This window comes from Miscanthus floridulus, chromosome 10, assembly GCF_019320115.1.
Source record: "Miscanthus floridulus cultivar M001 chromosome 10, ASM1932011v1, whole genome shotgun sequence".
NCBI classification, from domain to species: Eukaryota; Viridiplantae; Streptophyta; class Magnoliopsida; order Poales; family Poaceae; genus Miscanthus; species Miscanthus floridulus.
The window spans coordinates 73,730,571-73,756,363 of NC_089589.1; the positions used below are offsets into that span (position 1 = coordinate 73,730,571).

Genomic DNA, 25,793 nt, shown 5'->3' on the forward strand with positions numbered 1-25,793 from the left:
ATACGACATACATGCCACCACACAAGATATTAATTTATGAAAGTCTCGCTATAATGTAGACAATCCCATCTACCACTAAAAAAACTAAAGCTAAAATACACTTCAGCAGCATAAGGATTTTGCGACCAATCCCAACGAAAACAGACAGATCATGCGTTTATTCAACATCTATGGGCTTCTTCCGCAGGATCACTGCCTCATCAGCTGCCGTAGCCGCCTGTGCAAGGGAGTTTTGCACGTGTTCAACATACTCTTCCTCCCAGTACCGGCCTGAACATCCAGTGCCATTCCACTAAAATTAAAACAAAAAATTAGAACTTTAATCACAATCATCATGAAAATAAGTATAAATTAACCATAATCATCAAATACGACAAAATAACTCACATTGCGATCCGGACACTTGTAGAAGATATGGCCCTTGTTGGGACACTCCTTCCTCACCTGGTACTCCATCACAATCTTCTCCTCACACTTGCTGCATGCAATGAGAGGGAGGTCCGGCCTCAGTCGCTTTGGAACCCGATGAGAGGCTGAGGACCCGGAAGCAATTGCCATCTACTCTCTATACTCGTTTTTAATATAATATAAATTTCTCATTTTATAAACAAATAAAATTAAAAAAACTCTAAAATTATCTATATCTCTAAACCATGAAGTGTGCTATGCATGCTAGAAATAAAAGCTGAATACTAATTTTGAATAACTACTTTAACCTTCCTTCATCAAATATGCAAACTTTAAAGTGATTTTGAGCTTAAATGGCTTATAAATAAAAAAATCCACCATAAAAGCCACATATATCTAGTCCACAAAATGAGATATGCTGCTGATGAAACATGAGAGTATAAAGTTGGTAACCTTTAGAACCGAAGAATCGATGGAGGAATTGAAGAAATCTTGTGATTACCGGCGACGAGGAAGAAGAGAGGCCGGCGATGAAGCAAGAACACTGAGCTCGAAGTGGCTCGGGCTCGGAGAGGAAGAAAGAGTATATTGGAGGGGACCTTTAGTCCCGGTTAGAGATAGCAACCGGGACTAAAGGTCCCTTTCTAGTCTCGGACGGAGCCTCCAGCCGGGAGTAGACTTTTACTCCTGGTTGGAGGGACCAACCGGAGTAAAAGTTAACCTTTAGTCCCGGTTGGTAGCTTCAACTGGGACTAAAGGTCTCCTGCAGCAAAAGCCTGCCGCAGTAGCTGTTGGGCATGGACCTTTAGTCCTTGTTGGAGCTGCCAACCGGGATTAAATATTTCTCTAGTCCCGGACGCGAAAAATACCGAGACTAAAGTCAAATTTCAAAGTGGATCAAAAGTCGTTTCTCTCCTGGTGATTGGGAGTAGAGTATGGATCTCATCTCAGTTCGGCCTTGGCTGCAGGCAGTGTCGACTCCAATCCGGCATTCCAATGTCTGTCAGGGCATCCTTGGATGGACGGAACTGATGTCTGCAGGGAATTGGCTGGCCAGTTTCGATGGTGGTCTTTCCATCATCGTCGTCCTCATCCATCCATGGTTACTGCTGCTGCTGCTGCAGTTAAGGAGGCACCCCTTGATGTTCTTCAAACCAATTTTGAGTGTTGTGTCCATCATCAATTCATCATCACGATCGTCCTCAACCAGCTCCTCGTTGCGATTAAGGTTCTTTCTCCTTCCTGTTGTTTGATGTTCTTTACTTCCCGCGAGAGAAAAAAAGTGTGTACAAATGATTTTGTAAAAGATCATATCGTATTTCAAGTACAGAGAGGTCCACTTCGTACCAATTTCATTGTTCTAAAAAAGGTTTGGTTAGAAACTTCAACTTTTCTTTTTTATCTCCAATCTCCATGTAGCGGAGCTGTCACATGAACTGACAATTCAGCTTGGATGCTAGCATCTCTCTCTGATATTTTTCACTATGTAAAAAATCGACATTGCAGACGCGCGTTCAGACACATTACAGACGCGTTTAGGCGCCTCTGCCATAACGCGTTTGTAATAAGGGCTTATTACGCATCTGTAATAAGTTTCTACTACAGACGCGTGTTACCAACAATCGTCTGTGTTATGCAAACACACGTCTGTAATTAGGTTATAGAACAGACTCGTGCAGCAAAGACACGTCTGTAGTAACCCTATCACAGACGCGCATAGCCAACACGCGTCTATGATAATGAATTAAAAACAAAAAAATATAAATTACAATGCCTAGATCATACATATACATCCAACACGAGGAGGGCTTCTTCTTGGACGGCGCGGGCGCGGAGACCTTGGCGGCGGAGAGGCGCGCTGCACGCCGGAGGATGAATCCTGGCAACAGATGGAGATGCGATGGGGCCCGAGGAATCGCTGCTGCCGCCGCCCCGACTCCTCAACCCGCGCCGCCGCCGCCTCCTAAACCCGTGCCACCGCCGCCTCTCAGCTCCTGAGGACTCGCTCGGCCCCTCCGTTTCTAGGATCCTTCCACCGACTCGGGCCATGGCAACGACCCAGCCCTTTTACAGGAACATCCAATCCAACTCGACCCTCTTGTATACATGGCCCATTGACAATCCACAAAAGTAGACCCGTGAGTTGGGGGCCCTTTCAGCCCTTGGGTTTACACAATCCATTCCGAGGGGTAGTCATAGCCTGAACCATTTCTTCTTTTTGTCTAGAGCAAAGCAAATGCACTAAATCTTCTTTGACTGACACATGATGATATGCATTGCGAGGCAATATGTAATTCAGGACAGTGCCCGACATCACCAGTCAGCTGCAAATAATTTTAAAAAGTTAACCTGCGATGTTTGTGACATCTAGTGCTGATCACCGAGGTTCTGCATCTCTAAATAACCCTCTCAGTTCTAGGCAGCCGTGGCGGACCTAGGATTTTATCACAGGGTATGTCGAAAAAAAAAACTCATGCAATTCGGTAAATTCATTTACAATTCCGTAAAACCACATTCTAATTTAGTAAAACCACATACGTTAAATAGTATGGAAAGCCTTAATTCAAATATTAAGTTAGAAAAGACGATAAAATCATGGTTCAAACTTTCGGTTAGAATAGAAAACTCAAAAGTCACGGGATAAGAATTTAGGAGTGTTCTTGGACTAGGACTGATATTGGTCTGTTCAATGAACCAATGAACCCAAATTAAAAAAAATCACTCATACATAAATAAATATAAATATTTAAGTATACAATTTTTTTAGAAATACATGAAGAAGAATAGAAGGTTAATGTTAACCTGTCTGGCTCTCGGAGGCCGTCGGGCGTCGCCCGTCGGGCGGTGCGTATCTCGCCGGCCGCGGAGCGGCAGGCCGGCTGGCGGCAGCACTGGCGACTTTGGCGAAGGGCCCTGTGCGGATCACCGGATGCGACGACCACGCGCGGTGCCGCGGGCAGTTCAGACTTCCACGTTCAATCGATGCCGTCGTGTCTTGCCCTCGCGTGCGCGTGTGTGGGCCCGTGGGGTATCAACTATCGAGGCGCGCGCGGCCGCGGAGTTACAGCGCGTGCGCAGCTAACCGAACCGTCGGGCGTATACCAGGAACCAGGTAACTTTCTTCTTCTTTTTTTTACACAAAAAAAAAAATCTATATTATGTCTGACTTACAGCTGGACCCCAGGGTATGCCGTGGCCCAGCCGGCATACCCTGTGGGTCCGCCCGACAGCATGTAACTGTTGAATGTTAACACATTCATTAATTTTCCTTATAAGTAGTGTTAAAAGTTCATCCTGACATAAAAAAGAGCATCAGCAAAGATTGTGACACGAAGAAAAAAGAGACCAGCAGCGAAGCAGCGAGGGAAAAGAGCGCGTCATTGTTGTTTAAAAAATGTTTTCACTCTAATATTACATCATGTGCAAATGGCATCATAAGAGCAAGGCTAATAATACAGCCGGCTTGCTGGCTGTAAGGTTCTTTGTAGCCTTCTCTCAGCCCACTCATATAGTAGTTAGCTCTTTACAGTTAATACATGGCCCACTTATCTCTCTCATAGACTTTCTTGGTTCTTGTGCCCAAGCCGGCTGTAATATTACAGCCCGCTTCTCCTCTCTCTCTTCCCCTCTCTCCTCCACCTCAGTATTTAGTCAGCTTATAGCCTACTATTATACTTGCTCTAAGTAGCAATGAGACATAGGAAATGAAAATCAGTAATAACCCATAACATTGCTTTGGAAACTCCATTTGTAAAGGTGAAGCATAGGTGTGGAAATCATGTATACTGGATTAATCACATGGTAGGATCTAAAATTTGCATCAGCCAAATCACTGACCGCACCAAACTTTGATACTAATATTTTTCAGAGTTCTTGGAAATGCACAATGGTCTTGAATAAGTGGAGTACATGTAACATAATTGGATATTATTTGTTATAACGGAACCTTTGGCACCTTTTATTTCATGATTGCACAAAGTTAAATTCAGTAGCTGAATCTCAGTTCAGCTGTTCAAACCAAAGGTCTATCGGTACTACAGATAGCATGGAACTGAATTAACTTGCAAAACATGGCATCCTAGCTCTGGGCAACAATTGTGCATCGGTATCTCGCGGTATACCGTGGAGAGGGCCAGCACAATTCATGCCATCTTTTAATGTGTTGAACGTTGACTTTTTTTGCTGTAACTTGTAGCAGTAATCTGTAAGCTGAGAAGCCCTGCTCTTTGACTCTGGCACAACTTACCTCAGAACTCTGATCTATGACACGGAAAAAAGTATAAATTTTATAACATATCAAACCTAAAACACGGAATCATTTTTCTCTGCTTGTATAAGTCGTCTCCCTGTAGTGAATTCTGAATTGTTTTCTTATTTTGTATTACAAATTTAAACTCAAACAAATGTTAGTAAACTCAAACAAATTGTTTTCACGGCTGTGTAGGCAGCATGCTATTTTTTCCTCTCTTTTTTTTTTCTGGTTTGGCATTCCATCGAGCGACCGAAAGGCAGAAGACATCAAGGCAAAAGAGAACAGGGATTGAAGGCCTTACCGTGTATGGGGACGAGGAAGAACGTGATCCCAGCGCCGTCGGAGCGGAAGGAGGGCAACTCCGTTGTACGGTGGCAGGCAGCCGTTACGGAGGTGGAGATGGCCGAAGAGGGCGTCCGTAGAGGTGGACCTGGTGCAAGTGCTGTCCCTCTGGCTGGTGCGGGCATGAAGCCGGTGGAGAAGGGTGACGGCGGTGCCACTACTACAGAATCGATTTTTAGGGACGCCTTGTAACTATTTATAGGAACGGTTTGCCCAGCCGCCCCTACACAAAGGTCTCTATAAATCATGTATTTATAGGAGCGGTTCCCAGACCGCCCTACAAATTTTTTAGATCTTTCGGGCTATTTAGTAAAATCACTGATCCAAGGGCTCGAATCATATCCTCCAAATCATCTTCATCCCCGACACGTGCTCCACCATCATTATTGGCACCACCTTCGTCGTTACCATCCCAACCACCAGCATCACCACCTTGTTCATTGTCAAACTCGAAATCCATTCATGCATCAAGCTCTACAGAATATTGGGACAGGGATTCTATGGTTTCGTCGTCGTATTCCTCCTCATCCTCGTCGTTAACAATAACCGTTTTACCATGATGAATCCACACTATGTAGTCCTCAACAAATCCTCGTATAATCAAATGTGATCTGATGATAGTCATATCTGTCCATGCCATACGGTTCTTGCAATCTTTACAGGGACAAATAATTGTATCCTTATTCTCTTTCAATGTCGTTGCATGCTTCTTTGCAGCTTCAATAAATTTATCCACCTCTTCACGAAAACCTGCTTTGAACCTTAACGAACCATACATCCAAGAGTTCCTGTACTTCATCTTTTACAATAACAACAAAACAAACATTAAAGGACTACTTTTTCAGATATATATAAAAATGAATCAAATTAATAATTACTTGAGAATAATTGTATATACTTCAGATATATATGAATATAAATCTAATATAATTACATGAAGCATACAAACACACCATGGTAGAGGAAAATTAATTAATGGCCCATTTATCCATAATTAATTAAAATATATATTTATTGGTTATAATAAACAATTAGCAATAATTATACTTTACCCAATATCTTTCATACAAACCTTAGTCCAAAATTACAAAAACAAAATTAATAAAAAAATCAAACCCTAGATCTAGATCTACATGCACATGAAACATGCATAAAACTAACTAATTGTTCACTAAAATCAAGAAACATGGACCAAATATGGGTATGATCTTGTTCCCCTCCCTAATTTACCCTAGTACATTTGAAACTTGGGTCTAATTTACTTCATAAGTAGCTCAAGCACCATAGAAGAGAGAGAAAAACAAAACTTTAATTACTCACTAACCAACCATTAAAACTATAAAACAAAGTGTGGAATAGTATTTTCTTACCTTCTACAACCTCTCCACCAAAGGATTTGAGACCAAAACCTTCCCCCCTAGTAAAGCAATTTTTGGGAGGTGCCCAAGGCCTCCCCACCTTTCTTTCGTGGGTTGGAGTGAGTGACCCGAGGAGAAAGAATGTGCTGCAGTTGTTTTATATGTGGGTCATTTATAGGGGCGGCTGGTGATTGAGCCGCCCCTACAAATCGGAGCTATTTATACGGGGGCCATTTGTAGGGGCGGCTCAATCACCAGCCGCCCCTGCAAATAGAAACGTTGGGGCGACTGGTGAGTGAGCCACCTCTACAAATCAGACCCATTTGTAGGGGCGGCTCGTATCACCAGCCGCCCCTGCTGTTCTATTTGTAGGGGCGACTAGTGTTTGGGCACCCGAGCACGGCACTGTAGGGGCGGCTCCATCACCAGCCGCCCTACAAAAAATTCGACCCGTTGCTAAAAATCATTTTTTACGTAGTGTGGACCCCGGCCGTGTGAGGCTTCCGGCTAGGGCAACATCCTTTCGTTTGTGGCCCTTAGCGGCCGCCAGATAGGCAGGCGTGTCCGCAGCTGTTGGCAGTAGCCAGCGGCACCCATCACCTCCTCAGGATGGGAGGCGAGGAAGGGGGAGGGGAGCCAGCGATGGGCACGGCTGGCGCGGTGGGGCGTCGCGGCGGGGATGGCCAGGGTTATGGCGACGCTGGTAGGGGTGGGGAGCGGCGCCACTACTACAGAATAGCACTTCACTGCCGGTTCAAAACACCCCATCACTACTGAATTTTGAACCGGAATAACCATACCGGCAGTGATGAGGGTTAGCTATCATTGTCGGTTCCTACAAACCGGTAGTGTTCTTCGACTTCACTGCCAGTTCTTTACACAACCCGGTAGAGTTCAGTTCCATCAACACTGTCGGTTCATGAGACCACCCGGCAGTGTAACCTCGAACATCACTGTCGGTTTGTGTTTTTAGCTGGCAGTGTTGTCGTAACCAGCACTGTCGGTTTGTGACAAGACTCGGCCGTGATGGCTAAGCCAACGCTGCCAGTTTGTGGCTCAAGCTAGCAGTGCCATCTTGGCCATCACTGCCGGTTTGTTGCAAACCGGTAGTGATGGCCTGTTCGTATTTTATTGTTTTATAATTAATTTTAATTTATATTTTTTTGGTGGAATTGGGTGTCGCTTTATATACGCTACGTAGACGATAGGTCCATCAATATTAAACATTACAAATGTTAGGGTTATAGTTCAAATGTTCTTATCAAGATCTCGATCCCTCAAAATAAAAAAAAATATTCGATAAGATGAAGCATGCTTCTCAGAGTTCTTAAAATAATCAAGCGAGCCACTCTGGGCCATACTAGTCCTTGAACTTCATGGATTGTGCAATGGAAAATACTCCATCCTTTTCCAATACCTCGGCCAAGATGAATTTTACCAGCTCCGATTGCAGTGCGACAATCTCCATGTCTAACAGTCTTTTGTGGTTATATTTCTTGCGCTGTCGTTCAAAAAAGATGATATCCAAAGAGGAATCAGAAAATCATTTTGTTGAATTATTAACAAACATAAATGAAATGGGGATTATACACATCAACTTATCTGCTTCTTCCGATTTCCCGCTGATGTAGCGAAGCATTGCCCACATTACATAAAACCCGCATTCATTATTTCCCGCTGGCTATTTTAGGTACTTCCTCTCTATTTCGACAACCTTGAATGGGACCTGCGTCCCACCGATATGTCTTCTTCAGACACTGTGCAATATTAAAAGGAGAAACATTAGAAAGCGGTATGTGTGATTAGAATATAATATGTTATTAGGATCGTTTACTAATTCAGCACTGCCACCAGTGCATCCAAATGATGAAATGGTTTTTTCTTTGAGTTCCACACCTCGATCAGATTTTTAGCAAGATTGATACAAATGAAGATGAAATGGTTGCTGCAATCACATAATCCTAATTATCGAATAATCTTAATGAAAAAAGAAGCATAATATTAAAAGCCGAGAACACATACTCGCAGTTGTAGGCTAGAAGTATGTGGGTTTTGTTCTTCATCTTGAATTCATCAAAAACAACAATCAATCTCTCTTTCAGGTCTTCCACGTCACATCCATGGAGGCCTAAACATGTCTTCTCATTGACTCGCTAGGGTCCAAGAAGCCTATGTTATCCCATTTGCTTTTTAGTATGCAAAATTTTGCTATACACTTACATAAAATCATGGGAAGTGCTCAAAAGTTAATAATTTGTGTCTCGAGAGAGTAGTTAATTGTAATATCATGCGTGTAGGGTACTTACATAGTCCACAGCATCAACATTTGTGAATCAAGAGAGCGTTTCTGGTATAGCTGGAACAAGCACTCCCACTCGACATTGAACTTTTCTTGTTCAGGATAATGAAAAACATGTGGCGAACGGATAATAACCTCAAAACCAAAGTCCTCCGTCTCTGTTGCTTGAGCCATATAATATTCATGCAAATGGCGCATACATGTTGTCAAATTTTTATACTCGTCATCAAGAACCAAAAGATTGCCCCTTTCATACTTCATTGCCAGTGTTCCCGTCCCTTGTATATCATAATAGATGTTTGCGGCCTCTTCCATGGTTAATTTGGGATTCTCTTCGATGTACTTCTGTATCTTCCTTAAATCTTCATTGTGTATTTCTTCGGCTCTTATTGTAGTGTACTAATTCTGTGTTTGCCTTTTGAATTCAGACTTCAACAAACACTGAGGTAGTGAGGCACAGAGACTGAAAAAACTAACACAATCTTCCTTCGAGATATGTGCTATAAATTTTTCTTTCATCAAGTTTGTAACGCTGCCATTGAACGGCCTTTTGTTTTTTTGTTGGTCCACTTTGGGAGCATTAGCGACTGAATCCAAGGACCTTTTCTTCGACTGTGAGGATGCCTTTGATCTTGTTTTGAGCTAAGGTGGAGGAGGAGGAGGAGGAGGATGATGACGAGAATTCTATTTTCCCAGGGCTGATGAAGATGGTGGTGGAGGAGGAGGAGGAGTCTTCTCTTTTCTCGGGGTGGATGAAGATGGAGTCGGACGAGGAGGAATAGAAGGAGACCTCTATCTTCTCGGGGGTGATGGCAAGGGATGAGGTGGGGAGTGATCTCTGTTGGGAGATGGTGAGTGATCATCACTGGTGGGCAAAGACTCGTAGTCGTCCTCATCATCAGAGGACAATTGGTGGTCAAGCTTAATGAAGAGCTTGCGCCAGGGCACTTGAGAGCCCTTGTTATGACCAAGTTTTGGCCTGTCTTCCACTATGGGGTACTCAATGTGTATCTTGTTATACATCTTATCAAGTATTCTGTCAATGGTGACGCAAGCGTACCCCTATGGAATTGGGTGGCCATTAATGGTCCTGTCTCCCACTGGCCAGGCCTGGCCGAGCATCACCTTATCCTTTGTCCATTCCTAACGGATGTACAACTTGACATTGATGGGTTCAGTGATGTCGTCCACCGGATGTGGCACATTCGCATCTTGTTCATCGAGTGGGGTCGATCCGCAGCTGCTGGAACCTCTCAACTGTGGGCTAAAGGTAGTAGGAGTAGGGTTCTGTGGTACTCCTGAACCCTTGGACATCAAAATTTGCTGGACTCGTGCTTCAACAATCGTCTCAATCCATGCGTCCATTCTGTCTTCCATCTCTTTTAGTCGCCTCAAACACTCTGCCTCCTGTTCCGCTCTACCCCTCGAGCGGCTCCGGTAAGTGTGAGATTCTTCGGGGAATGCTAGTTTCCAAGGAACAACACCGGTTCCTCTAGTGTGACCAGGGTGCTCTTTGGTTCCAAGTGCTTGGGTGAGCACGTCTTTCTCCCTATTAGAAGTGCGAGTCCCTTGCCTCACCTCCTCTGTTACCTAGGAGATCCTCTGGGTGAGTTCGCTCATGGGTGGATTTGTGGAGCTAAAGCTCCCGTCCTTGGCATGGCGTACATTCCTCCCCATACAGTATATTATCGATCTTGACTCCCAATGGGCGGTCTCAACCTGAACGCCTTCCTCAGCAAGGCGATCCATCTTTTCAAGTTATGCTTCAAATTCTGGCATCTTTTTGGCGTAGCCACGAGAGCCGAGAAGATGGGGATTCATCCCTTTCTGCGAGTTCTCCTTATTCTTCCTGCTTAGTTCTAAGTACTCCTCGGATAACCTATATTCCTTGAAATCCTGTCAGAAGTCCTTCTGCTTGCTAAACTATCCACCATCGAAATCTAGCTCTTTATTTTAGAGGACAAAATGCTTGTACAATGTCCCCTTGAAATTCTTGAAGCAAGTCCCCATGATTTCTTTTGCTTTTTTCTTGACTACCTCCTTGTCATACTCCATTGGGAAAGTGAAATACTCTGGGATCTTGATATCCCATATGTAATCCTTCTCACTTTTGGGAACCCTCCATGGGTCATTATCTTTCCCAATCAACTTCCTGTACCCAATCAGGATGAAGTCCCTCACAAGTAACTCGAGGATAGTCTTGTATTTAGTCAAAGCTATAGGCGGTGAGAGTGGATCCCCGAATTCATCGAACTCAGTGATGTGCCAGTGTGCATTCCTACCAATAGGAAGCTTTGACATGCCTCGCTTGGATCTGGCCTTCCTGCTACCCAAACCCTCTGGCTCCTCGACCGGCGTAGGCTCCTACTAGAGACTCCAAGTAAGCTATGACCCTCTCAATTGATTAGCGTGTGTGGCTACATAGTCACATGATACCAAAGTTACCTGGCCATCTTGGTCATTTTGACCCAGCTCGAGCATGCTGGATAGGGTCCATGGCTGTTCGTTCTCACCATCCTAATTGATACCGTCACCATTTGTCGGATCATGTGGCTCTCCCTCCTAGTGATATCAGCCACTTCTTGTTGTCGATCTGTTCTCCAGCGACGGGGTAACAAGCGACGACGAGTCATGGCTATGACACGATCGTGGCTAGTTATGGCTGCGGACAACTACTAATAGCATATGTTCATATTATATATATAATATATTTAATGCAAAGTCTAATAATAAGTCCACATATAACAAAGTCTAATAATAGCATATGTTCACCTAGAACAAATTCATTGTTTGATTGACCACATACAACAAAGTCCACCTATTGTTCTATGAAACTAAGCCTACATCAACTTCCAAATAAGAAAAGCAATGACCATAGCCATAAATAAAAGCATGACATCTTTCCAAGACCAAGGAGCAATTCTCCTAACCTTCACATCTCTGGTGGGTGGCTTCTCTTCAATCTCCAGTGTCGACGGATGGCCATGGTTTGCATTCATTGGACCATAATAGCCGGTTGCCCATGATTTGCAAGGTAGGCTGGATGACTATAGTAGGCCCTCAATGCTTCAGCTTTTGTGTTGTATTTTTTTTGCAAATTATTAGGGTAGCGATTAACTTGAGCATAGCAATCTTCCTAGGTTTGATAAATCCTAGGCATGTGACCAACATGCACTACATACCATGCCATGGTTGCCTATACATTTAAGTAAACTAAGTTGTCATTCAAACATGCTGTATCAGAATATTAAGTTCACATACAACTAATGAACAAATATTATCTAGATAAAGAGACATGGAGCAAGCTACATTGTGAGAGGAGGTACATGCAGCATCTAACAAATTAAATTGTTCTTCATGATTTTAGCATGAAAAAGCTTGTCCAACACCAGTTGAGATGGTTTGGACATGTCCAACGAAGACCTCCAGAGGCACCAGTGTGTAGTGGAATCCTAAGCCAGGATAGTAACGTGAAGAGAGGCAGAGGAAGACCGAAGTGGACTTGGGTAGAGGCAATAAAAGGAGACTTGAAAGGATGGAATATACCCAAAGACTTAGCCTTAGATAGGAGTGCTCAGAAAACAGCTAGTCACATGCCTGGACCTTAATTGCTTCTGCTGGGTTTCAACTCTAGCCTACCCCAACTGTTTGGGACTTAAAGGCTTTGTTGTTGTTGTAACAAAGACTTTCTTGTCTAAAAAGTTAAAACAGTTGTTTAAAATGCAACATTCAACACAGAACATGATTCATGAACATAAGGGGCAACTGTCGTAGCAAGTTAGCAACCACTAAAAAAAATCAGAGATCATATATGACCAATAATGATTCACCCACCAATATGATTAAGTATGATTTCTAACAATGCAATCATGGTAGGCTACTAAATGCAAGCATAAATGCAGATACCAACATCTGGTTGAGCTCATTCTAATTGCAAGCCTTTATAGGTTGTATACTAATGCACAATACCAAAATTATATAGGAACCATGGAGTGGACCAAACTACCATAGTTCCAGCAAATATCACACTAAAAGTGGAGTTACCAAATACCAAGCACATACCACTCAACATGGTCAATTTAAACAGTTGCTTCCTAAAGGCTAGATCATGCTATCAAGTTAAGTTACCAAGCAAAAACTAGCACTCTTAAACATTGCAATACCACAATAAGAGTAATTGTGCCATCTTATTGAACCCTCATATCTGAATGATAAATTATACAACATGATTATAAGTATATGACAGTGAATGTATAGAGTTTAACCACATTACACTACTACAGGAATGAATTTGCGCAGCATGGCCAAAACACGCTCCGTGGCGGGCACCTTTTTTGCCCGCCACGGTTAACCGGTGGCCGGCCAGCGAGGCCGGCCACCGGGGCGCCCGCTGCGGGAAATTGGTTTACCGCGGCGGGCCACCTTACTTGCCCGCCGCAGAAAATCGTTATTTACCGCGGCGGGCGGTATGAATAGCCCGCTGCGGTTAATACGGTTTACCATAGCGGGCGCTTTAAACTGCCCGCCGCGGTAAAGACTTGATTTACCGAGGCGGGCGTTTTATGTTGCCCGCCGCGGTAAAGCCTGTACATATACAGCCCTCGGACCCTCCTTCTTCTCCACGGGTCTTCCTCTCTCAAAACTCATGGGGGGAGGCTTTGCCCTAAAATTTGAGGAAACTTTCGATTTGAGTTGAAGGGCTTGGATTTGAGGGAGGAGGACATCATAAGAGGTTCATAAAGGCTCTCCCTCTCTCCTTCCATCCTCTCTCTTTATTTCCATCACCTAGAGTTCTCTTTAGATCTAGATCTAGATCTAGATCAATTTTAATGGAAAAAATGATGTTATGTATTTCTTTAACTTTAGATTCATCATAGATGCATGCTTCATCTTTCACATCGTCATTTCCTCTCTTTTTCATGATTTTGGACGTAAAAATCATCAATTTCTCCTAATTCTTCTTTATTTAATGTTGATTGTGATGGATAATGTTCGCAGATACGATGGATAGATCGGAATGGATGTACCGGATCGATAGAGTGAATGATCCGCGGTACCTCTTTGAATTAAGGAAGTTTATTGCGGCTGGTAAAGCTCACCGTGAGAGACTGAAGCGGATGACAACCATATGTCCATGTTCTCGTTGCAAGAACCTGAAAGCCCACCGAGACAGCGAGGTGCAAACTCATTTGATCATGTATGGTTTCATCGAGGGCTACACAGTCTGGACATTTCACGGCGAAAGAGTTGGTGCGAGTGGCGCTGCATCTGGAGTTACCTCTTCGACGCCGATGACGACAGCACCACCGGTGAATACAGATCCTTCCGCAGCAGCTGCGCCAGCCGACAGTGACAACAGTTGTCGTGATTACATCACGGTGGATGATGTAATGCAAGACATGGCCGACGAAGCCGGCGACGGTGTTGATGGTCAGGATACTGTGAGCCAACCCGAGGATGTGCAGCTTGTTGAAGATCTAGTCAAACACTTCGATGAAGACGACGTTGTGTTGGGTTGCCCAAAGTGGTTGGAGAATTTCAGAGAGTTGAAACAGGCGGCAGTTGATCCTCTCTATAAGGACGGCGGCGATTGTCCAAAGGACTGCACGGCGCTCCGTTTTAACCTCCATATGTTGATGTTGAAGGCTCGTCATGGTTGGTCTGACACTAGCTTCAATGAGTTGTTAAGCTACCTTGCCACCACGTACCCAACGGCTAACAAGGTGCCCGCCAATACTTATCGGGCCAAGAAGCTGATCCGGCCAGTGGCGATGAAGCTTAGAAAGTTTGATGCATGCCCTAACCACTGCATCCTGTATCGGGGCAATGAGTATGAGAATTTGACGAGTTGTCCGCACTGTGGCTTTAGTCGGTACAAGAAAAATGCTGGTTGTCGCGTGGATGCAGAAGACGAGGGAGACTTGCGGGGTGGTCGGAAGAAGAACAAGAAGGGGGCAAAGAAGAGCAGTGTGGCCAAACAGATCTCGGCTCAGCAGGACGATGAAGAAGAGGGTTACACGCACAGGAAAAGTCCAGCACTGTCGGTGTGGTACCTGCCCGTGACCGATCGCCTACGTGCAATATTCGGGAACCCGGACGATGCCAAGCTCATGTCCTGGCATGCATCTGCTGACCGCCTGAACGACGATGGCAAGCTACGGCACCCATCTGATGGCAAGCAGTGGAAGGATTTCGACGAGGCCTACCCGGAGTTTGGCAAGGAGCCCAGGCATGTTAGGTTCGCGCTAAGTACCGACGGGATGAACCCGTTCGGTGAGCTTAGCAGCTCGCACAGCACTTGGCCCGTCGTGCTCACCATGTACAACCTACCTCCCCATCTATGTTAGAAGCGTAGGTACCTTATGCTGACCATGCTTATCTCCGGACCGAAGCAGCCCGGCAACGATATAGATGTGTTCCTAGAGCCGTTCATGGAGGAAATGAAGATACTATTTGATGTTGGGGTCCAGATGGTGGATGCATCCCGCAAGGAGAAGTTCACACTAAAAGCAATCATCTTTGTCACCATCACCGATTACCCCGGTCTCTTCTCACTATCAGGGCAGATCAAAGGGAAGACCGGCTGCGTAATTTGTATCGACGAGACCTGCTACACTTACCTTAAGGGATCCAATAAGATGGTGTACACGAGGCACAGACGGTTCCTCACCAAAAATCATAGGTATAGAAGAAGTATTATGAACAAATACTTTGACAATCAAGACGAGCCGCAGCGTGATCAAATGACGCAGACTAGTTGGGGAACAAAGGTGTATGAGATGGTCAAGGACATGGATCAGGTGGAGTTTGGAAAGAAGAAGAAGCCGCCTAAAGAGGGGCCCAAGCAGACAAGGAAGCAAAAGCGGGACCAGACGGAGGAAGTCCCCGCCGCCGTTCCTTTCAAGAAGATGTCAATTTTCTTCAAGTACCTGTCGTATTGGAAAACACTGAATACACCCCATGCCATCGACTGCATGCACCTGGAGAAAAATGTCTTCGAAAGCACGATCGGTGTCCTGCTGGACATCAAGGGCAAGACAAAGGATGGTATTAAGTCACGGACGGATCTTGTCAATCTGGGCATCAGGCCGGACCTTCACCCGGGACCGCCTCAGAATGGTAAAGTCGATATCCCGGGTGCGGCCTGCAACCTAACGCAAGACGAGAGGATGGCTTTTCTTAAGTTGCTTAGGGGTATCAAGGTGCCGACTGGTTTCTCTTCCAACATCAAGAGCCTGGTCTCCATGAAAGACCTCATAATGACCGGCTACAACTCACACGACTGCCACGTCATGCTGACGGTGTTCCTACCAATTGCGATTAGGGCTATCCGTCCAGAGTACGTGAAGATGGTCATCACACGGATGTCATACTTCTTTAATCGCATCACTCAGAAGGTCATTGATAAGGCTGAGCTGCCTGCCCTGAAGGAGTTCATCGCGGAGACCCTTTGCCAGCTCGAGATGTGCTTTCCACCATCTTACTTTGATATTATGCCACACCTAATGATGCATATGGTCGATCAGATCCATCAACTAGGCCCCGTGTACCTACACCAGATGTGGACGTACGAGCGGTTCATGTCCACCCTCAACAGATACGTCCATAACCGCGCTTACCCGGAGGGCTCTATGATCGAGGCATACACAACGGAGGAGGCCGTGAACTGGTGTATGAGGTACATAAGAGATGGGAGGGTGATTGGGTTGCCTGTCCATCACCACGAAGGCAAAACCTCAGGAATGGGGTGCACAGGCCGAAAAGTGCGCACCGATGTGCCAAACCGAATGGTGCAAGAAGCTCATTACAGCATCCTTCATCAGTTAGTGAGCATGGAGAAATATATTGAAAAGAACCTGGAAGAGATCCGCGCCGCTAATGATGGACAACGCACGGAGGCATGGGTCCAGAACCATCACAAGAGCAATTTCGTAGACTGGCTCAAAGAGCAACACATACCCCTTGAAGGATGCCCTGATGAAGATACGGAGACCGTTAAGAGGCTTGTGTTAGGCCCATCCAGCCAAATCACCACGTGGCAAGGGTATGACGTCCAGGGCTACAGGTTCCACACGAAAGACAAGGACAAGAAGAGCTCGGCACAGAACTGCGGTGTTCGATACGAGGGCGAAGAAGAGTACACGGGCCAGAGGAGGCAATACTATGGGCAAGTTGAAGAAATATGGGAACTTGACTACGGCCAGAACCTACGCATAACCGTCTTCCATTGCCAGTGGGTCAAACCGAATGCGGTTGCAGTGGACAGTTATGGGCTAACCACCGTGGACCTCAAAAGTATCAGCTACAAAGATGACCCGTGGGTACTAGCAACCAATGTCGCACAAGTGGCCTACTATATATATGCAGAGGACCCAAAAAGGCATGTGGTTGTGTCCGGAAAGCAGCGGATTGTGGGAGCTGATGGGGTGCAGAGTCCCGAACAATACAACAACTACGCAGAGCTCGAGCTTTTTACCGATCACCCAAAGAAGATCAAGGCCGTCGAGGACCGATTCAACAAGTCCAGGATGATGCCGTGGGCCCGCCCCGATGGTGAGAAGAGGACGGTGAAAGCACCTGCACCAAAATAATTTATGTATCCCAGAGACATATATATATATATATGTAATAATGTAGTGGACTCTATACGTATCCCAGAGACATATATATAATAATGTATCCTAGAGACTCTATATGTAACAATATCCCAGATACTCTATATGCATACTCTATAAAAGAGGATAAAATTCTTAAGTGTGCTACAAAAGTCAAGTAATAAAAAGCCAAGGGACCTCAAAAGTATAGACTAATGAATACAACTAATGAATTAGCTAATGAATTATGTTAGTATAGACTAGTTTCATCTTCATGAGACTTAAAATAGGTAATGAATTCTGAACTGATGATCTTTACCGCGGCGGGCATATAACAGCGCCCGCCGCGGTTAATAGATTAACCGCGGCGGGCAACTTAACAGACCGCCGCGGTAAACATTTCCCGCGGCGGTCAGTAACGTTGCCCGCCGCGGTTAATCGCAACCTATATAAGCCGTCCCCACCCTCAACATCTCGGCGGTCTTTCGTGCGGTTCAGTTTTACCCCGAAGGGCTGCCAAAATCTCACGCTGCCGCCGCCGGGCTCCACCGCCGATTGAGCTCCTCCGCGCACCGACCCCCGCCCCCGTTCTCCTCCCCGTGCCCGGTCCGCGCCCCCGTCCTCCTCTCCCTTGCCCGCGCCCCGCCCCCGTGCTCCTCCGGCGCCCCGTCACCGGAACCCTAGCACCTGCTCTCCAGGCGGCCGGCACCAACACGCCGGTGAGTTACCCTCTACCCCCGTCGCCGCTGCGTTTGCTTACCCATTTCCCCTTTCCCTCCGTTCATACTGGGGCGTCGCGCGTCCACCGCAATATAGGGGCAGTTTGTGTTTGCTTTATTGTCATGTGCAGTCTTAAGCAGTTGTAGCTTGTAGGAAAGCAGTCGTGAAAATTTTAATTGGTAAATCAAGTTTGGTTTACACAAACTATGACACTATGTTATGCAAGTACTATACAAATACGATATTGCTTCCCACACATTTGTTGTGTAATTGAAAATGCATTAGTGTTTCTATTTGCAACCTAGATAGAAAGAAAAGCAGCTAGCCAACTGTCAAGCCCTGAAAACTCTAAAGGCAGTTCTACCTAACAAGATTATCCTAATACATATCAATATCAGAAGAAACTGTAGAGTACCTATGTCAATTGCTATATCTGGTCCAGTTGTATACGTCTTGTCTCCTTTTTTTATTTCTGGCCTTACATTTTTATTTTTTATTTCCCACATCAAATCATATGATTTATCAGTAGGGTTCCCTCCAGTTTCTCATCAAAATAATCTTGAAAAGGGGCATGTAACAAACCTCTTCGCAGTTTCTCATCATATTCTTTACCACGGTGGAAATAATCAGCACTGTAACTTGAAGGAATGTTTGAATCTGATTTTGATTTACTCGCAAGCCTTTTCTCTTGCAGCACCTTTTTAGCTGCCTCAGTTTCTTCGATATTTCTTAATTTGTACCTGTGGAAATAAAAAAAATGATAACATGGAATTGCATGTAATTGTGCATCTACCTTTGAAAAGAAAGTCTATTACTAGAATAAAATTTAAACTACAACACAGATAAAAATATTAGAAAAAACAGAGAAGCTCTGCCTAGGTTACATTGTTGGGTCCATGATGCTCATAGAACTGTGGTGATGCATGACATATCTTTGTAATGGAGTCCTAATTTGAACATATCATTGTTGTATAGTTTAGTCACAATAAATTAATGGTGAGTGAATACATACTGAGATCAAGTTCTGTGTCTACCAATCAATGTATGTCCACTTAATCATAAACTAGACCATTAGCTAGTTTCCTTCTTCACACAATATTCTCAAGAAATTGTTAGCTCCAATATGTAAGGATTTCCAGCCAAATTATCAAAGACAATGTTAAGTGTGGACCAGACTTTTGTCAAACAAAAACAAATAGTGCAATAGAGAAAAAAAATGTTGGGTAACGCACTCAATGGGCAGCTGAACTTCAGCAATGCCAGTGGTCCATTGTGTCGAGCTCTCCTCTGAGTTCTTCTTCTTCACCTGCAAGGAACAATACAACGGTACCATCATTGCAGTCCACAGAACAACGTGCAATTCTCAGGTTGAGGAACTCGGTTGAGCCACAAGCAAACCTTGAGGTGGTCTGGCACGGTGTAGAGCTCGTCCACATGGTCCATCTCTTCCTTGTGCCCCACATTTACTTCCTCCTGTACTACTACTAGTATACTACTACTACTGCCTACTACTTTCTAGTAGTATACTACTACTAGTATACTACTACTGCCTACTACTACTCCCTCCTCTACTCCTCTACTCCCTCCTATACTACTATTCTACTACTGCTGCTCCTGTTTTTGATTTGTGAAAGGTTTTTATTTAATGGGGCTGCTTCCTTTTTTGGCATATGCAATGATGAACTTTTAAACTTATTGCTGAGGCAGTGGCATATGCAATGATGTGAACCCTTTTATGCTGAGGCAGCGGCGATGATGATCGAGTGCCCCCGCTAAACTAGGATGGCTTGTATACCAGATACAAGCAACCAGTTTAAAAGCGATGTGATGACAATGGGGCAAATCTGAGCCAACTACTATTACTTTACTACTCTAGTACTACTCTACTTTACTACTCTATAACTGTGTCTATACAACTGAAATATGTATTCATTGTAGCTTTCCAATGGCGGAGGAACCGATAAGCGAATGGCGCGACCCTACCCCTAGTGCATCATCATCAACTAGCCTCGAGAGCCAAGTGTCCGTGACCCCTAGGCCAACAAAGAAACGTCGTACAGAGGACGATGATGATCCGACCTACCAACCGAGGGACAACGAAGTTGAAAGTGCGCGGTCTCCAAACCCTGAACAGATGCCGGTGGTGCCTCGAGAATTGAATTTCGAGGAGGAAGAAGTCAGTGACAAAGAACCCCCCGCTCCATCTCCAACCACTTCAGGCAAGTCTAGTGGTCAGAGGACAAAGCTGAGAAGGGGGGAACACGGGAGGCACCGGAGGGAAATCCACGGCGAAGTCCATGTGATCCATGAGGTGGGACCAGAGGGAAACCCGTTGTCGCCACCCACGGTCCTTGCCAAGTTCAGCAACCAGGTGGCATGTATAGTCAAGGACAAGGTGGAGATCACTTGGGCGGAGTGGAACAATGTCCCGGTCGACTACAAGACACATATCTGGGGTGAGGTGACGAGGAGCTTCCATTATCCCGAGGACGCCGATCTAGACAAGTGCAGGGAGTGGGTCATGCACGTGGCAAGAAGAGCCTTTAGAAACTTCAAGTCCATGCTGACCAGGTACTACCTGAAGCTAGGCAAGTCACCCTGTGTCAAATACACTATGGTGAAGGAACATCACTGGGAAGAGTTCTGCAAACAAAGAACAACAGAAGAAGCAAAGGCAAAGAGCGCCAAGTTCAGCGCACTCGCGAAGAAGAACCTGCACCCCCACCACTTGGGCATGACTGGGTTTGCTGGTAAGAGGCCCCAGTGGCGGGAGGAAGAAAGGGCTAGAGCTGCCGCCGGGCTTCCCGATCCGTACGACAGTCTAGACTTGAGGGCTAAGGACTTCATTTATGCCCGCAAGCCGAAGAAGCTCAAGGAGGGCGCGAGCAAGTTCAATGAGCCGAAGTTCGAGGAGGTGGAGAGGGCTCTCATCCAGGCCGCTAAATCCAAGGACAGCTTCGAGGTTCGCAGGGGCCAGGACTTGCTGACCCTAGCGCTGGGAACCCCCGAGCACCGTGGCCGCGTCCGTGGCATGTCGTCGAAGATGAGCTGGAACTCAGTGGAGTCATGGCAATCCGACGCTGCCACATACCGGTCAAGGCAGAGGTACAAGGAGGGCATCTTTCAGAAGGGCTATGATCAAGGCGTGGCCGAAATGATCAGTCGGTCCATAAAAGAAGCCTTCACGAGCAATGACCCAGATATGGTGTCGATGAGGTCACAGATGCTTCGCCAGGCAGGCGTGGCCGTGCCACAAGTTCCACAAGGGCAGACACAAGGGCAGCCACTGCCGATGATCGAGGATCGCCCAAGGCACCCCGTCGACGACATCCGGCAACCCATGCGCGTCAACCTCAGCATCCCGTTCGGCAGGGCGAAAAAGTTGACCGTGGGTGAGGGTTACATGCACCCCAAAGAAGATATCAAAGATTTCAACCAAGACCAGATCCCTGCCAACTATGCTGCCGTGATACTTACATGGTATGCGACCCAATATGAAGAATTTGAAATGGAATATCCAACTGCACAAGGGGTAACGATCCTTGGAGCTGCCATTGGTTCCGAAGTCCTGTGGAACAAGGACGACATAGAGATCATTCTCTCGACGCCGACTTCTACGCCGATGGCGACACCAGCATCACAACCATCCGTTGCCGGATCTTGTCCCCCCGATGATCCGGATCACGGCGACGGCGATGACGAAGGCAATGGCGGGGATGACAAGGGAAGGAAGTCACCCCGAGGCACAAGCCCTCACCCTCGTTCTCCTACTCCAACAACAAGTCCACCCGCACCTCCCGATAGTCCGTCTAAGGGCACAAGCAAAGGACCGGGAGGCACGGAGGAACCGGGGGCAAAGACACCGCCTGCTGCCATTGTGAGCACAAGCCACTGTCCTCCACCGCCGGCGAAGACTAAAGGTGACCAAGGGCATCTCACATACTCACTTGAGTTCGAAAGGTATGGTAGCGGCGAGCATAATTTGCTAATAACTTTTCTTTGCCATAATATGGTACTAACATTTCTATCCCAGGCCAAGATCACCTTTCCATCTATTTCCTGAATCGGATGACTGCCCCGGCCATTACGAGCATGGGAAGTTCATGATAACCAAGGCCCAGCTCGTCGACGAGGAAAGGTGGGAGACAAGGAGGTTTCATCTCTGGTACATGGAAGCGGCAAAAGCTGGCCTACATGGTTTTCTAGTCAAGGTTGTGGCGGAGTACTTCCACTTGCCCGGCAACGATGTAGAACTCCCCGTGGACTTCCACGACATGTACAGACTACTACGGGAACAAGACCTTGACATCGCCCAAGTCACCTTGTTCTCTATGTAAGTGATGAATTGCGAGTTTCACATATCACCTGCCTTTGAATCGGTCAAGACTACTTATATATGCCACGATGGCTTGTCCTTGCAGGTTGATGGCCTATATATCCAAGGAACTAAAACTTGATGTTATCTATCTATCTCCAATGCATATTGCTCAAAGAGTCATCATTGGTTACCACCTAGATGACAATCATCCAACCATGAAAGACTTGACCAAGCGACAGAGAGAGGCGCACAGGAAGAAACTGATGGACAATGAGAAGTTGAACATTTCAAGGTACATACTAGGAGCAATGAAGAAGATCAGGAGAAATGGGTGTATCGTAGCTGCCTACCACTTTGGGTAAGTCGAAGACATGCCTGTAGAGATAAGTGGGTAGCTAGCTAGTATTATTATTTCTCATTGTAACCTGTATTTTGTTTCAATGGCGCAGCCAAGGCCTCGAGGGTCACTGGGTTGCATTTATCATCTACCCTCAGGATGGCAGGGCCTGCGTATTTGATTCGTTGAGAATGCCAAACTTAAAAGGGTACAAGGCCTTTGAAGATTGCCTCAGAGTGTAAGTGACTGAACTGTCTTCTCATATGCGTTCTAATGCCCTGCCTAATACTAGTACATTTCATATAGCGCTTATAAGGAGTACGTGAAGGATCCTGAATGCTATGATCGAAGAACAGAGAATTTTAAGGCTAAGCATAAGAACCGCATCAAAATCAGACGCAACTTTCCGGTAAGTATTTGCAAGGTTTAATTGTGCGTTCTGTTCATAAGCGTTCTAATGCCTGTATTCTAATGCTTGTGTATCGATCATGCAGTGTGCCAAACAACCGGTAGGATCACAAACCTGTGGCTTCTACGTCTGTGAGTACCTGAGGGAGTGCAAGCAGTATAGCAGCAGTTGGAGGGTGCTCAAGAATGGATTGAACTGGTGGAGAGACGTGCAGAGCACCCAACACTCCTTCAAGCAGACAAAGGCGGACATATGTAAGTTTGTCTTAGACAAATGCGTGCTTGAAGGGAGCACGTTCTTCAATGAAAACAGCCAGCTAGCGATTTTACCGGAGTACGAGAGGCTGAGGAAATGGCCCACGATGATGCGTCCGCAAGATTACTCCTTAGGGCATGTATAACGACTTTAATATGTAAATGTAATGAATTAACAATGACAAGAACGACTAAGTGAATGTATATATATGTATATTATCTCATGTGTAATGCCTGCATACTTTTTAAGTTTAATTTGTGAAATCTGGATGTGATTTGAATTTGAATTTGAATTTGAATTTAATTATATGGCTGCTGTATTTTTTTTAATTCAGGAAAAAATTTACCGAGGCGGGCAAATGATAATGCCCGCCACGGCTAACGAACATAACCGCGGCGGTCTCTGTACTTTGTCCGCCGCGGTAAAATAATTTACCGCGGCGGGCGGTTCAACGTGACCGCCGTGGTAAAAGTATGTTTACCGCAGCGGGCACGTTACATCGCCCGCCGTGGTAAATCGGTTAACCGCGGCGGGCAAAGCCGCCCGCCGCGGTTAAGCCACGATTTACCGTGGCCTCTAGGCCGCGGCGGACGGCTTTGCCCGCCGCGGAAAATCAAAAACGCCCGCCTCCATAAACGTTTGTGTAGTAGTGTTAGGTACTTTTGCTAGTACTCCTGCAATGGATTGGCCTAACATTTTTCCCCGCTAAGTAACTGTAGTTCTTCTCATAAGTTGGCTCTCAAAAAAATTTAATACTAGCAAAGCAGGCATAAAGGTATTAATCAAGCTTCTAGATAATTTTATACAGGATTGACATTCCCATACTTTACAGAACTTCCTAAGCATTTTTTGGCCCCTGCCGTTCTAAACTCAAACTTTTCTAATGCATCCAAATTTACTTCAACTACAAATAGGTTACAGTCGCTACACCACTAGCTATAGCTGTAGTGCTCGTTCAGTAGCTCATTACTAACAAATTGAACAGAGCTAACAAAAAATAGCAATGAGAGTGACATTGCCAAAATTAGGATCGTGTACACTAAGGTCAGTGGTACAGATAAATAGATCACACCGGCATGCTCAGTTCCACACTAGTAAACCATGATACTATCATTTTGCCTTGAAAACCTCCCAATGCCCACCCCTAAAGTCCCATCGGTCCCAACACGCCAAATGCCACACGAATCACGAGTCAATGCAGGAGAGGACCTACCAAATCCTTGCCGCCGCCGCCACGCACTCACCGTGGGGCATTTCATCAAACACATAGCAGGCAGTGAGCCACGCACTCACCATGGGGGGTGGGGAAGCAGCTGTCCACACGCTCCTAAAGGCCTCAGCGGTGGGAGTGCAGGCATGGAGGAGGAGGGGCACGACCGGCGTTGTGGACGAGGAACAAGGGCACGGACAGCGTGGTGCTCCGGCGTGGGGTGGCGGACGGCATCACGGGCACTGGCGTGGGACTAACGGGGATGCATCGAGGGGACGCATAGGCGTCGGCATCAAAGAAGAGGAGCGTGGGGCTGGGAACGGCAGTGCAGGGGGCGGTGGACAGGTGCGCGGGGGGTGGTGGTGCCCGTCGGCGTGGGGTGGTGCTCCGACGGCGCAGGTGAAAGGTCCTAATGGCTAGGGGTGGTGAATAGCCTAATAAAAATTTCTACAACAACACTTAAAAAAATGGTTAGACAATTATGAGGCGAAGCAAGTGTTACGCTAGCCCACTCAAAATGCAAGCCACCTACCACAATTCTAGTTTAGATAGTATCTATTCACACAATAGCTATGACACTACCCTATGTTAGTGTGCTCTCAAAGGCTAACTAAAGAGCCACACCAACCAAGCAAGCAAGCTCTCACAAATAGCTACACTAAAGAGCTTGACAACTAGTTTGCGGTAATATAAAGAGAGTGATCAAGAAGGTTATACCGCTGTGTAGATGAAGGAACCAATCAATCACAAGGATGAATCAATGATGAACACAATGATTTTTTACTGAGGTTCACTTGCTTGCCAGCAAGCTACTCCTCGTTGTGGCGATTCACTCACTTGGAGGTTCACGCGCTAATTGGCATCACATGCCAAACCCCCAATAGGGTGCCGCACAACCAACACAAGATGAGGATCACACAAGCCATGAGCAATCCACTAGAGTACCTTTTGGCTCTCCGCCGGGGGAAAGGTCAAGAACCCCTCACAATCACCATGATCGGAGTCGGAGACAATCACCAACCTCCGCTCGACGATCCTCGCTGCTCCAAGCCATCTGGGTGGTAGCAACCACCAAGAGTAACAAGCGATTCCCGCAGCGAAACATGGACACCAAGTGCCTCTAGATGCAAACACTCAAGCAATGCACTTGGATTCTCTCCCAATCTCACAAAGATGATGAATCAATGATGGAGATGAGTGGGAGGGCTTTGACTAAGCTCACAAGGTTGCTATGTCAATGCAAATGGCCAAGAGAGTGAGCTTGAGCTGGCCATGGGGCTTAAATAGAAGC

The 25,793-nt window shown here is 45.9% G+C and overlaps 1 protein-coding gene and 1 long non-coding RNA gene across 2 annotated transcripts; both read right to left on the reverse strand.

Moving 5' to 3' along the window:
- Positions 1-16,980: 16,980 nt before the first annotated feature.
- LOC136484888 (uncharacterized) lies at positions 16,981-23,410 on the reverse strand. Its single transcript, XR_010766243.1, has 3 exons — positions 23,367-23,410; positions 23,177-23,265; positions 16,981-17,236 (listed from the first exon to the last, which is right to left on the reverse strand). It is a non-coding gene; the product is annotated as an uncharacterized lncRNA (long non-coding RNA).
- On the reverse strand, positions 18,479-21,315 carry LOC136487209 (protein COP1 SUPPRESSOR 2-like). Its single transcript, XM_066484331.1, has 4 exons — positions 21,247-21,315; positions 19,372-19,422; positions 19,206-19,279; positions 18,479-18,713 (listed from the first exon to the last, which is right to left on the reverse strand). The coding sequence occupies exons 1-4, from the start codon at positions 21,313-21,315 to the stop codon at positions 18,479-18,481; spliced, it is 429 nt and encodes a 142-aa protein (XP_066340428.1).
- Positions 23,411-25,793: the final 2,383 nt, after the last annotated feature.